The 13,913-nt window shown below is 34.1% G+C and overlaps 1 protein-coding gene across 1 annotated transcript; it reads left to right on the top strand.

The window, feature by feature from the left end:
- Positions 1-3,218: 3,218 nt before the first annotated feature.
- LOC141480509 (uncharacterized) lies at positions 3,219-4,725 on the top strand. Its single transcript, XM_074170558.1, has 3 exons — positions 3,219-3,721; positions 3,781-4,002; positions 4,060-4,725. Exons 1-3 carry the CDS (start codon positions 3,671-3,673, stop codon positions 4,705-4,707), a joined length of 921 nt encoding a protein of 306 aa, XP_074026659.1. The 5' UTR covers positions 3,219-3,670; the 3' UTR covers positions 4,708-4,725.
- Positions 4,726-13,913: the final 9,188 nt, after the last annotated feature.

The following is a 13,913-nucleotide window of genomic DNA, read 5'->3' as shown; positions in this document are numbered from 1 at the left end:
TGTAAAATTGTCACTTCAATATTTGTGGAGTGTTCAGGACTGTTCTCTTACTTGGGAGAAATCAAAACTTTTTTGAAGTTTTCAAAAAACTCAGAATTTCAAAGTATGGAATCTCCAAGTTATGCATGTTGGGAAATCTCAACCTTGTCCTGGTTCTTCCCCTTTTCTTTTTACATCTCCGTTTCTTTTCTCTCATTTTTATTCATTCAATTTTTATTAATTTTTTTATCATTATTTTTTTATATCTTCACGGCCCGAAATTTTCCAACTTTTTCCCAAGTTGAAAAAGCAGGAGGGGGAGGCTCTCCCCCATCCCCCCCATGACGACGGCCCTGGCTGTCGGTGAAGATGTGCATCCGCTGCCGATGACATGAGTCGCATTTTCTCAAAATGTTATTCCAATTCGATACTGAAAAGCTGATAAGGCAAGTGTTTCACGGCGAAAAATCGGATGTCTACCAGTGAAGATGACAGTATTCCATGTAAGTAAAATTTCACTTCTTTTGTTTACTATATCGTGTAGCGATACAGTAAATGATATCTGATTCAATTCCTTAAGGAATGGTTGGAATACAAACTGAATGAAAAAAAATGGTTTTTGTACTCTTGCGTATTCATATAAAAGTATATGTTTCGAAATAATTTTTTTTGTGTAATTCAATATTTTTATGAAATTATATGTTTCGAGAGGACTTTTTTTCCAATTTGTGTCTGAAAGTATCTTTTTCGCATGATTTTCATATCTTCATGTAGGGTTACCTTTTTGAAATATCTTGCTCTGTTCCTTCCTTTGGAAGATTCCTACATCATTTTTGAATGAAGGTGAATAAGTAGAAAGATCAAACCTTTCTTCTCTCGTAAATATTGTTTCAGTACTCTTTTTTTTTTCAATTCAATAATAAAAGTTTTCATATAATCCATTATCTATTCAGGTGGATACTGACGTATCTAGGCAATTTTTTTCGTTAAACAGTCAGTGCATGTAGTAGTTACCCTTCGTTGTTGGACGCTATCATCTTCACATCAACTTATCGAATAATTCGATTTGATAAGATATAAGCCGTTCAAAATTTCACTATTCCCTTTCTGTGTGTCAACATACAAAAGTGGAATTATTATAATATAATGATTTTTTTTGACATCATGAAAGTTTCGAAGTATCACTTCATTCACTGTTATCACATAAACTTCCGTGGGAAGAATCTATCCCACATATGCTTTACGATTTCCATTTGCCTTCACAGTCGGTTGATTTTTCTTTCTTTTTCGAGTGATGTTCAGTGGTGTATGGAATTCGACAAAGGACTCCATTCACAATCGATAAAACTCCAAGATTTCGTGAGAAACCGATATAACATTGAAGGCAGATTTACTTAAGATTTTCAGAAAACTGTTGATTCAAAAGAGAGCACTCACTTCATCTGGAATAACCATGAATTTCTATCTCTGAGTACATGGCAGAATAACAAAGATGCTTGAAATATGCTATATACTGTCCATTGAAATATTTTTCACTGAAGATATCACGGAACTGTTTCACACAATAGCGCTCCCTGTAATCAAAATAATACGATGGTTGTTTGTTAATATAATCACAGAACCGTCGTCTGAGAGGATAGACTCGGCAATATGAATATAGGTGTTTCGTTATCACAAATCTCTTTTTTTTCGTGATTTCCTGAAAAATTTTCAAATGTTGATGTAAATCTCAAAAGAATTATCTGAAATATCCAAGCTGAAAAGAGGGTTTTTGAAGGATGTAAAATCGTTTGGAGAATACATACACTCATGCATTCATTTATTGAGAATTTGATTGAAAAGGGGTTATTTTTATGAGTAATCAGATTTTGGAAGAAAGCGTTTTTCACCCCATCATCTTAGTAGAGAAAATATGGGAAACTTTCGAAGGAAGAAAGCATGTGAGTTGAAAATTAACTTTTTGCAAAGATGTGTAGATAATGCACTTTTTTTTATTCAACTAAAATATATTGACAAAACATTTCAGTAACTTAGTCGTTACCTATTAAGGGTTAGGAGTGTGCTTTCTCCTTCAGAAGTTTCGATTCGTAACTTCGAGTAGTACCTACACCTCAATGTATTGAAAGTCGCGTTCAATCGGTACAGGGTAGAACGAGAAACTGGTATGTTTGCAAATTGCTAGTGAGGTTTGTTGAACAAAATACCGGAAAATCAAAACTGATAGCCTGGCTTGAAGGTAACTTGACACTCTATCCAGAAGACCCACATCCAAATGAATCCTCACTTATTCAGGAATTGAGCGAAGCTGGTGAAGAAATTTTACATACAAATTTTTCATATCCCCGATTGAGTCAGGAAATGTGACAGGGCCTGGGAATGCATCAAATACACATAATAATAATAATAATAATAATAATCATTTATTGATGCTAATATACAGCAGTATTCACACAAGTCGAAAAGAAAAGAAAGAAAAAAATACGTTATTAGATAAAAATTTACAAAAAATGCATATAAACAAGTATACTTGACAACTAACACTTACAGATATAAAAAAAAATGATGCACAGACATTATTAAAAAGAATTAAGTGATTTAATGTATGTCCCTAAAGTTAATTTGAAGGTACTCCTCAGTGCTATAGAACGCTTTTCTTTTTAGGTATAGTTTTATTTTGTTCTTAAACTGTGTGAAAGGTAAGTTTTTTACTTCTTCTGGAAGGACATTGTACATATTTATGCAATGATAGCTAGTTCCGTCTCTAGTACGGGAGAGTCGCAAATAGTTTTGTACAATTCTTTGACTGTTTCGAGTAGAATAGTTGTGTAAATCGCAATGTCTACTATACATGTTTTGATTTTGTTTCATATACAATAGACATTCCAATATGTAGACACATGGCAAGGTAAGTGTAATGTCAGTAGGAATGTGCCTGGACTATAATACTGTATAAAAAGTTATCTGTGACGTCCTTGGACAGGGCTCTGTGATTTGGTATTTTAAAATTGGAAAATATAGTTATTGAATGAACCTTGAAGGTGTTTCATTTAGATGGATGACAGATATTACAAGTGGCGACGAGGATGAACGTATATTGAAAATTTAGTCTAACAACGGATTTGTTTGATTGAAAACAAGTAACATGGCGACGGGACAATTTGGGTTACAAACGGAGTTCAATCCAGACATTCACGATTTCGGCATCCATGTCCGGCGACTAATAGTTATTTATGTATCAAGGGAATTAGGAGGGCCTTAATTACCGATGGCAAAGTTTGCGTCCCGAGGGCCTCTGGCCCGAGGGACAGCAATTGCCTGAGGTTATTAAGGCTCATTAATTCCCGTGGTACATAGATAATTTTATTTCTGACCGATTTCAATAAAATTTTGTTCATTTTTGAAACGGAAAAATGTACCAATTCATTACCTTCCCGGTATATTTGAATCAGGTACCGTTGATTATAGTAGAGTTTTCTTGTTGCTAGGTTGTTGCTATGTTACTTGTTTATAAACAGAACTTTGTTATCAAGCTGTGTTTGCGGTGAAAACGTGTTTTCTACCCCAAATATAATGGAGGATATTTTGAAAAAAAGCTGAACAAGCAAGAGAATCATTAATTCCATCGAAAAGTGAAGCCGTATACCAAAAAGAATACAAGATATATCTGGACTGGCTGACACGGAAAAATGTTATGCCAAAAGATGTCACTGAAACTGTATTTCTGGCATATTTTCAAGAACTGGTAAGGAATTTTCTATGTTTTTCGGTAGATTTGGTAGTAATTGTGTTTATTCGTTTCAGTCAGAAACGTATAGTCCGAATTCTTTATGGACTAAATGGTCAATGCTAAAATCGATGGTGACTATACATGAGAAACGAGATATCACCAAGTTCAATGAACTACAGGCTTTTTTGAAACGGAAGAGTAAGAGTTATAAGCCGAAAAAGTCTGCTGTTTTATCTCCTAAAGATGTTATCAGGTTCCTAAAGGACGCTCCTAATGATATTCATTTATTGCATAAGGTAATTTTTTTCTTATTTTCCTTTTTGTGTGTATTTATTTCTTTTTTTTTGTTATAGGTTGTTTTGATTATGGGTTATTTTGGAGGATGCAGAAGTCAGGAACTTTTGAATATGAAGATATCGGATATAGAGGACCGGGATTCCGTTATGGTAGTGAACGTACCGGAAAGTAAAACTGGTGTATCGAAGAAATTTACAGTTGTGGATGAAAAAGAGTTCTCCGCTTTGCCTTTATTAAGACTTTATATGTCTTTGCGTCCTAAAGGTATTGAACGATTTTTTTTGAGCTTCCGACAAAATAAATGTACATCTCAGCCAATTGGAAAAAACATGTTTGGGAAAATCCCTAGCAAAATCGCAATGTATTTAGGATTGCCAAACTCATCTTCCTATACGGGACATTGCCTTCGTCGCACTTCTGCTACTGCTCTAGCCAATGCAGGAGCAACTATGACTAACTTAAAAAGACACGGAGGTTGGAAAAGTTCCACGGTGGCGGAGGGGTATTTGGAGGATAGCATCGAATTGAGAAATAAAACGGCGCGTATGTTGTCTACTTTGTCATCAGAAGAGGCAGGTACCTCGACTGTAGTGAACAGAAGCTCCAGCCATACAAAAGAAGAAATTGTTTCCAGTGGCGGAAGTAATTTTCAGGGAACATTTCAAAATTGTACATTTATTATTTGTAATGACGTGAATAAATAAAATATGGTTCAGTTTTCATTTCTATTTATTTTTACTTGTGAAAGGTAGAGGGAATTATAAAATCTATAATGTCCCAAGGGAGTTATGACCCTCTTTATTGATAGCGTAACTATGACGATATAAGCTTATAATATCCCGGTCAGAAATAAAATCGTTTTTTACTGCTAATGAGGTGGCAGAGGAAAGTAAGCAGCGAGCAATGTTGTTGAATAGCCTCAATCAGAGTGCATTTGCTTTACTCGAGGACTTATGTGTTCCCGATAAACCGGAAAATAAAGGTTTCAATGTGTTGGTTGAGTTATTGGAGAAACATTATCAACCGCAACGGGCAGTTTATGCAGAAAGGTATGCTTTTTATTCTGCGAAAAAGCTTAAAATAGAAAGCATTCAAGAATATTCAGTGCGTCTTAGAAGGCTAGCTACACATTGTAAATTTGGTACTTATTTAGACAATGCACTTCGGGATAAATTTATATGTGGTTTCGAACCTGGAAGAATTTTGGATACCTTATTTACCAAAACCGAAATGTTAACATTTGAAGAAGCCATCAGCAGCGCATTAACGACAGAGTCAGCTCAAAATAATTATGGATTACCAGTGCAAGTGAAAGTGGAAGAATTACATCGCTTGGATGAAGATTTGATACGTCCGCGCAGAAGAGGGCAAAGAGGCGGTAGTCAAGGGCAGATGCATAGACAAAAACCTACGACGACAGGACCACACATCGCTTCAGGAAAGTATTCCTCTAAAAAAGGTATGTTTTTTTTGTTCGGTGTGCGGGGGCAAAAATCACGAATCCTACAGATGTTTTTACCGAGAATATATTTGTGAGAAATGCGGAGGAAAAGGCCATTTAAAGAGAGTATGCAAGGTGGGTCTGAACCATTCATTTAATTATTTCGAAAATGAACAGTTAGAGTCGAGCGTTGATGATACCAACGAGTTTTCGACAACAGTCAGAGATAAACCTTTATTTTGTTTGAAATCTTTAAATGAAAATCCAATATTAGTAGATGTTGAGTTGAACAGAGTAAGTTTCAAAGTTGAATTAGATTCAGGGGCTTCAAAATCAGTGATTTCAGAAAATTTGTGGAGAAAACATTTCCAAAAGTTACCTCTAAAAGAGACCAATTTGAGTTTTGTAACATATGTTGGGGACAAAATTTGTGCTTTAGGTAAAATTGAGCTTGAAGTCATTTTTAATAACCGTTCCCATATTTTGGATTTTTTTGTAATTAGACGGGGCGACAACTTGTTACTGGGGCGTGATTTCATTCACAAATTCAATTTAGGATTCAGGCAGTTGAATTATATAGATGAGATTTCAGATAAAAAAATTGTGGAAACTTGGCAAACAAAATATGCAGATGTTTTCAAGGACGAATTGGGAACATTCAATAAAGGAAAACTATCCCTTAAATTAAAAGAAGGTATTAAACCTAAATTTTTCAAACCTAGACCAATAGCTCATGCTCTTAGGGAAAAAGTAGAGATAGAAATAGATAAATTGCTTAAAATGGGTATTTTAGAACCAGTCCAATATTCTGAATGGGGCACACCGATTGTTCCAGTATTAAAAGACGATAAAGTAAATGTTCGAATCTGTGGAGACTATAAAATTAGTTTGAATCCTCATATCTAAATTTGTCGTTATCCATTACCAAGAATAGAGGATGTGTTTGCAAAATTATGTAATGGTGAGCAATTTTCTAAACTTGATTTGAAATTTGCCTATCAACAAATATTGCTAGATGAGGAATCAAAAAAACTAACTGCTATTTCCACACATAGAGGTGTATACGTCTATACACGTCTACCTTTTGGAATTTCGTCTGGACCTGGATACTTCCAGTATATAATTGAGCAGGTTTTAAGTGGCATACCAGGAGTTTGTTGTTTCTTGGATGACATTCTAGTGACCGGTAAAAATAAAAAACATATTGCAAGGTTAGAATTAGTTTTGGATAGACTGAAAGAAAGTGGCTTGACATTAAAAAAAGAAAAATGTCATTTTTTCAAAAATTCGGTTGAGTATTTAGGGTATGTTATAGACAAAAATGGGTTACATAAATCTGCGAAGAAAATTGAAGCTATTTTGAAAATTCCGCGACCGACAAATATTTCACAAGTAAAATCATCTGACCACCGACATTTTATTTCCTCTTTATGACTTATTAAAAAAAAGATCACCCATTTGAATGGAACGAACAATGTGAAAAGGCATTTTCGGAAATTAAAAAAGCAATTACTTCTCCTCAAGTTTTAGCACACTATAACCCAGATGTTGATCTAATTTTAACGGTAGATGCTTCATCGTACGGTTTAGGTGCAACCTTATCCCACAGTTATCCGTCGGGTATAGAAAAACCGATAGCATTTAGTTCTAGAGTATTATCAGATACCGAAAAAAGATACAGTCAAATAGACAAGGAGGCATTATCTATAGTTTATGGTGTACAAAAATTCCATTCGTATCTGTGGGGCCGTAAATTTTTTCTAAAATGTGACCACAAACCGTTAGTGTAAATTTTTGGACCAATAAAAGGTTTCCCAGTTATGACAGCAAACAGGTTACAGCGCTATGCAATATTTTTATATTCCTATGATTTTGATATTCAGTATGTAAATTCAAAACTAAATTGTGCTGATTTTCTTTCACGACTTTCATTAATGGATAAGGAACAAAAAATAACAGAGGAGCCGAGTTTAACATTAAATTATGTAGAAAAAAGTAAATTACCTATAAATATTGAAATTATAAAAAGGGAATTAAAAAGGGACGAAAAGTTAAGCTTAGTCCTAGAATATGTAAAAAATGGGTGGCCAATAAATTACAAAAGTGAATTGATGCCGTTTTTCAAACGAAAAAATGAACTAAGTATTGAAGATGATGTTTTAATTTGGGGTTATCGAGTAGTAGTTCCGGAAATATTGCAATCTGCTATTTTAGGTGAGATGCATAAAAGCCATATGGGAATTGTAAAAACAAAAGCATTGGCACGTTCATATATTTGGTGGCCGTCTCTTAATGAAGAAATTGAAGAAATGTGTAAAAATTGTATTTCGTGTAGGAGAGAACGACAAAACCCTCCAAAGGATGAGTTGACGCCCTGGCCGATTCCTTCCGAAGTATGGGAACGGCTACATGTAGATTTTTTGGGACCAATTAATGGTAAAACTTATTTCGTAATTGTGGATGCATTATCGAAGTGGTTGGAAGTTTTTTTAATGACTTCAATCACAGCATCAGCTACTATAAGTAAATTAAGGGGATTATTTGCTCAGTTTGGTCTCCCGAGGACATTAGTTTCAGATAATAGACCAACGTTTATCTCCAAAGAATTTCAGAATTTTTTACTTAATAATGGCATTGTTCATGTGACGTCTCCACCATACCACCCAGCTTCAAACGGGGCGGCTGAAAATAGTGTGAAAACTATTAAACAATTTATTATCAAGACTTTGAAAAGTTCTTACAATATTTTTGATGAGATTTCGAAACAATCTCAGATTACAGAATTAGACCTTTATAATTTTTTGGTATTGTATAGAAATACAGAGCATTGTAGCACTGGCGAATCCCCTGCCCGTTTGATGCTGGGCCGAGCTCTCAGAACTAGATTAGATTTAATTAAACCCATAAATATACCGGTACGTAAACCCAAACCTATGAGTACTATTAAAGATAATATTATCAAATCACAAAATCGTCAGAAGAGAAATTATCGAGGAAAAATACGGGATCGTCTTGAAATAGGACAAAAGGTGCTAGTGAAAGATTATAGAAGGGTTAAACCAGAGTGGACATCGGGAATTGTAATTCGTAGATTAGGAAAAAATATTGTTAAAGTAAGAATACCCAATACCAATTTGGAATGGAAACGTCACATAAACCAGATTCTCCCTGTTCATGATAGCTATGTGAATTTAGGAGAAGTTGAAATCAGTAAGGAACAAATTGTTTTGCCTCAAGAGGTGGAAAAATCGAGCTCTCAATTAGGTAGCAGTGAGGCACCAGGAGCGGTGGTGGGAAAATCACAAGAGAGGGATTCAACGATGTCAATATCGAATTATGATAATATCAATTCAACTAGTAGTGATCAAGAGACTCGTATATCTCCCAGTGAATTATCCCATCGCCCCCACCGTTTCAGAAAACCACCTGAGCGGTTTGTACCATAGTTATAAGCACAAGAGTTCTAAATTAGAAAGGGAGGAGTGTAATGTCAGTAGGAATGTGCCTGGACTATAATACTGTATAAAAAGTTATCTGTGACGTCCTTGGACAGGGCTCTGTGATTTGGTATTTTAAAATTGGAAAATATAGTTATTGAATGAACCTTGAAGGTGTTTCATTTAGATGGATGACAGATATTACAGTAAGTATACATAGTTCCATAAACTTTTGACGACAACATTCCCGGTAACCTATGTGGGCTATAATCCTGATGCATTTTCGCTGTAAACTAAATGCTTTGGATGCGTGGGTTGAGTGGCCCCAATTTAGTATAGCATATGACATAGCTGAGTGAAAAAAACTATAGTAAGCTGTCATTAATACATTACATTACATTACATATTCTTAAGAATCATATGAAAAAGGTCCAAGATCAGACAATCTCATTATTCTTATTGAATATACAATCAATATGTAACAGAAGTGAAGAACTGGATGTTTTGTTGGACATTTTAAAATACACGCATTTACTTTTATTGACTGAACATTGGCTCAACTCAATCGAACCTGTTCATCTACCGAATTACGTTATACTGTCAAAATTCTGCCGTAGTAGATTCATTTATGGTGAAACTATAATTCTTGCTCATGAACAATTTTTAAAACTCAACCACATATCTTACATTGACAATTACGATGACTTACTGGTCGAGAAAGAATTTGAATTTTCTATAATTTTTCAGCAAGAGATTTAATCTTTTCATTATATGTTTATATAGATCTCCCGAAAATTTCTTACTAAAGTTAAAAATACTTTTATCACGCCTTTCACCGAATGCATCTGTTCTATCAACAGGAGACTTTAATATAAATTACTTGAATAATGCATTGCAGAGCAAGACCTTAATTGATAATATATTCCATGCATACAATTTAAAATTGCACATTGAGGAGCCTACGAGACATTGTAAATATTCAACAAGTCTATTGGATTATGTTTGCTCTAATTTACATGAAGAAGAAATAAGTTGTGAAGTAGTCAATACATGTTTGTCTGACCATGATGCAATTTTGTGTAAGTATTCTTTTGATAACATGGACACATCTTCAGTACAACACAAACAAGGTAGGGTTTACAGCAAAACGAATTCTGAAAAATCTACATAATTGTGTAATAATTCTACTTGGAGACATATAGTGACAACTGAGAATCCTCTATATGACTCACAAAAAATTGCTTACCATTTTTATTAAAGCTATTACACTTCAAAACATTATACTTAAGAAAAAGAAGGCTTGAATGACAAAGGGCATAAAGGTTTCAGTTAGAAATATGAGGTGTCTCCACTATATTCGCAAATATTTCAGAGATTATGTTCTTTTCTAAAACAATTATCGAAACTTGAATTGAAGGGGTTATATTTTTAGGAGTGTTTAATTTTTGGGAAAGAAAGTTTTTTGGCTTTCTACTACTCCATCTGATACAAAAAAAAGGGATGAGAGAATCTTCCAAAGAAAGGAAGGAAGTAATCAATTTGAAAATAAGTAACTCTATACATGGATGTGTAGATCATGCAAAGAAGTAACTTTCAGACACAAACATGAAGAAAGTCCTCGTGAAACAGCTACTTTCATATAAACATTGAATTACACGAAAGAGAAAAAATTCTTCCGAAACAAATACTTCTATATGAACACTGAATTATACAGAAGATACTTTTCTCTACTCAGTTTGTATATCAAACATTTGTTGTGGAATAAGAATCAGATATCATTCACATGAGTTCTACTTTGAATGAATGGTAATAAATTGTACTCACATGGAACACTGTCACCCTCACTGGTATACACCGATGTTTCGCCTTAAGACACTTGCCCTAAGGCTCTTCAGTACCAAATTGGATAACATTATAGAAAATACACACACCTCATTCATGAATTACGATTTTGAATGTCACGTGAGTACAATTTATTACCATTCATTCAAAGTAGAACTCATGTGAATGATATCTGATTCTTATTACACAACAAATGTTTGATATACAAACTGAGTAGAGAAAAGTATCTTCTCTATAATTCAGTGTTCATATAGAAGTATTTGTTTCGAAAGAATTTTTTTCTTTCGTGTAATTCAATGTTTATATGAAAGTAGCTATTTCAGGAGAACTTTCTTTCAGTTTGTGTCTGAAAGTTACTTCTTTGCATGATCTACACATTCATGTATAGAGTTACTCATTTTCAAATTGATTACTTCCTTCCTTTCTTTGGAAGATTCTCTCATCCCTTTTTTTTTGTATCAGATGGAGTAGTAGAAAGCCAAAAACTTTCTTTCCCAAAAATTATCGAAACATTCATAGAAAAATTATAAAAAATGCCGAAACAACTCATTACAGCAATCGAATATCAAATGAAAATAATAAACAGCAGGAAAGATGGAAAATTGTTAACGAATTGAGAGGAGAAAGAAAACATCTTTTGTTGATAGTGAACTGAGTTCAAACGAATTGAACCCTCACTACTGTCCCATTGCTCAAAAAATAGCAAAAAAAATATCAACCAATGAGAACCCAATGAGTTACTTCAGGCATGTAGCCATATCGAACTCATTCAACCATTCTTCAACCTCTGGAAATGAAATGAAAGAAATCCTCTCTAGCATAAAAAATAACGACTCTTCAGGATGGGATGATCTCTCACTTAACATTTTCCTTAGACTGCCAAACACTGTATTAGATATCTTAACAGAAGCTATAAATAAATCTCTCAAAAATGGTATTTTTCCAGATTGCCTAAAAACTGCTGAACTTATTCCATTATTTAAAGGGGGCGATTCTAATATACCCGCGAACTTCAGACCTATTTCTCTACTACCAACTCTATCTAAAATCGTGGAAAAGTTAATAAAATTCTCATGGCAAAAATCACATTCTTCACTCCAATCAATATGGCTTTCAAGCCTCTGAGAACACAAATGATGCAATGTTTGCTTTTTAGAAGAACTTTACCTTCGACTGAATGTTGGTGAGGCTGCAGTGTTAGTATTTTGTGATCTGACAAAAGCATTCGACTGTGTTGATCACAAAATATTGCTTCAAAAACTTAAAATCTACGGATTTAGAGGAAACATCTTGTTGTGGTTTGAGTCATATCTATCATATCGCGTTCAAGTAGTGAATTTCAAAAGTTCATCTTCAGATAAAATGAGCATTAAATGAGGAGTACCTCAGGGATCTGTCCTCGGCCATTTGCTGTTTTCATTATATATAAATTTGAATTGAAGGGGTTATATTTTTAGGAGTGATTGATTTTTGGGAAAGAAAGTTTTTGGCTTTTGGAGTAGTAGAGAGCCAAAAACTTTCTTTCCCAAATATATATAAATGATCTGGCATATATATATATATATATATATATATATATATATATATATATATATATATATATATCGATTGAAGGCAAATTCACAAGTTTTGCTGACGACACGTCTATACTTTGGCATGGAAAAAGCACTGATGCATTAAAAATTAGGGTAGAGTATGATATAGGTGAAGTCAAACAAATAGTGTGATGCCAATTTATCATCTTTCAATATATCAATGACTAATATAATGTCTCTTAAATATAACCTGGACCATATGATTCTTGAAGAACACATCATTGATCATAAACTAGAGAACAAATTTTTAGGCCTCAACATAGACAACTAATTGAAATTTGGAAGGCACATTAGTATACTATGCAAAAAATTATCCTCAAGTTGTTATGCGATAAGGTCTATCTCTAAATATTTGGGCTATCACTCTGCTACAAAAGCATACTTTGCACTTTTCGAATCCCATTTGCGGTACGGAGTTTGTTTCTGGGGAAGCAGCTGTCGAAACTTAATGTGTCAAGTTTTCACAATACAAAAAAGAGCAGTAAGATTTGTTACCAGAGCTACCTGATGCACAAAAAGCACAAAGATAACATCTCAAACTCATCTCAAAGTTATGCCACTCGTCTCACATTCAATATTTCTCTTCCTATCCCGTCAACAGCACAAATTGAAAATTAGATTCTTTATAACAGCAAAAAATATTTTAATCATCTTCCCCTTTCAATCAGAAAGTTAACATGCTACAAATAGTTTCGAAAAAGAGTAAAAAAACTTCTGCTAGATAAAGCTCATTATAGTATTAAGATATTTCTTTCGGATGACGTATCAACTTATAATTGCAACTTATAAATTGTTTTATCACAGACTGTTACCCATAGACTTTTTGAAGTGTGCTTGAGCCATATTAATATCTTGTTTTGATTCTTGACCTTTATTTTAATTGTTTCTGATTGTTTTAGTTCTTAAGCCTGCTTGGTCAACATATAAAAATTTTTATCACAGACTTTTACCATAGACTTTTTGGAGTGTGCTCGAGCCATATTAATGTTTTGCTTTATATTCTTGAGTTTTATGTTTATGTTTAAGTTCTTGAGCCTGCTATGCTTTGTCAGCAAAAGCGAAAACTTTTATTACAATAAAGGATTTCTGACTCTGACTCTGTAAAGTATGAATTTAATAAAACTGAAATGAAATTGTATTGTTATTACAACCACTATAGTAGATAGGTAGGTCTAAAGTGAGTGGGTCTATTCGATCCTCCACCGCAACCCACAAGGATTTATTGTGGCTCACACCTATTCACACTCGGCCAAATAAACACAGCTTCTCAACGAAGCCGATTAGTTTGTATAGTGAGTGGTCTTTCAGGTCAGATGGTGAGAGTACGGATATGCCGAACTCAAAGAATCTGATTCGGTCCCCAACGGGGCAGGCACAAAGTATATGCTCTGTTGTTTCATCATTTTCCAGACAGAGGCGACACACACTGTCTTCCGACATTCCAAGTCTCTGCATATGATGATTCAAATGACAGTGACCTGTAAGAAGGCCTGTTAGACATCGTAGTTCATTCCTACTTTAGTCCAACAACTGTTTGAAATCAAGCTTCGAAGGGTGAATAAACGCCTTGGAGTGAGCCAATACACGAAGATTCT

Source organism: Leptinotarsa decemlineata, unplaced genomic scaffold, assembly GCF_025532065.1.
Source record: "Leptinotarsa decemlineata unplaced genomic scaffold, Ldec_3_MD MMD2_P_RNA_scaffold_9, whole genome shotgun sequence".
Classification (NCBI taxonomy): domain Eukaryota; kingdom Metazoa; phylum Arthropoda; class Insecta; order Coleoptera; family Chrysomelidae; genus Leptinotarsa; species Leptinotarsa decemlineata.
The sequence above is the reverse complement of the archived record's forward strand: the minus strand, read 5'-3'. Positions and strand labels throughout refer to the sequence as shown.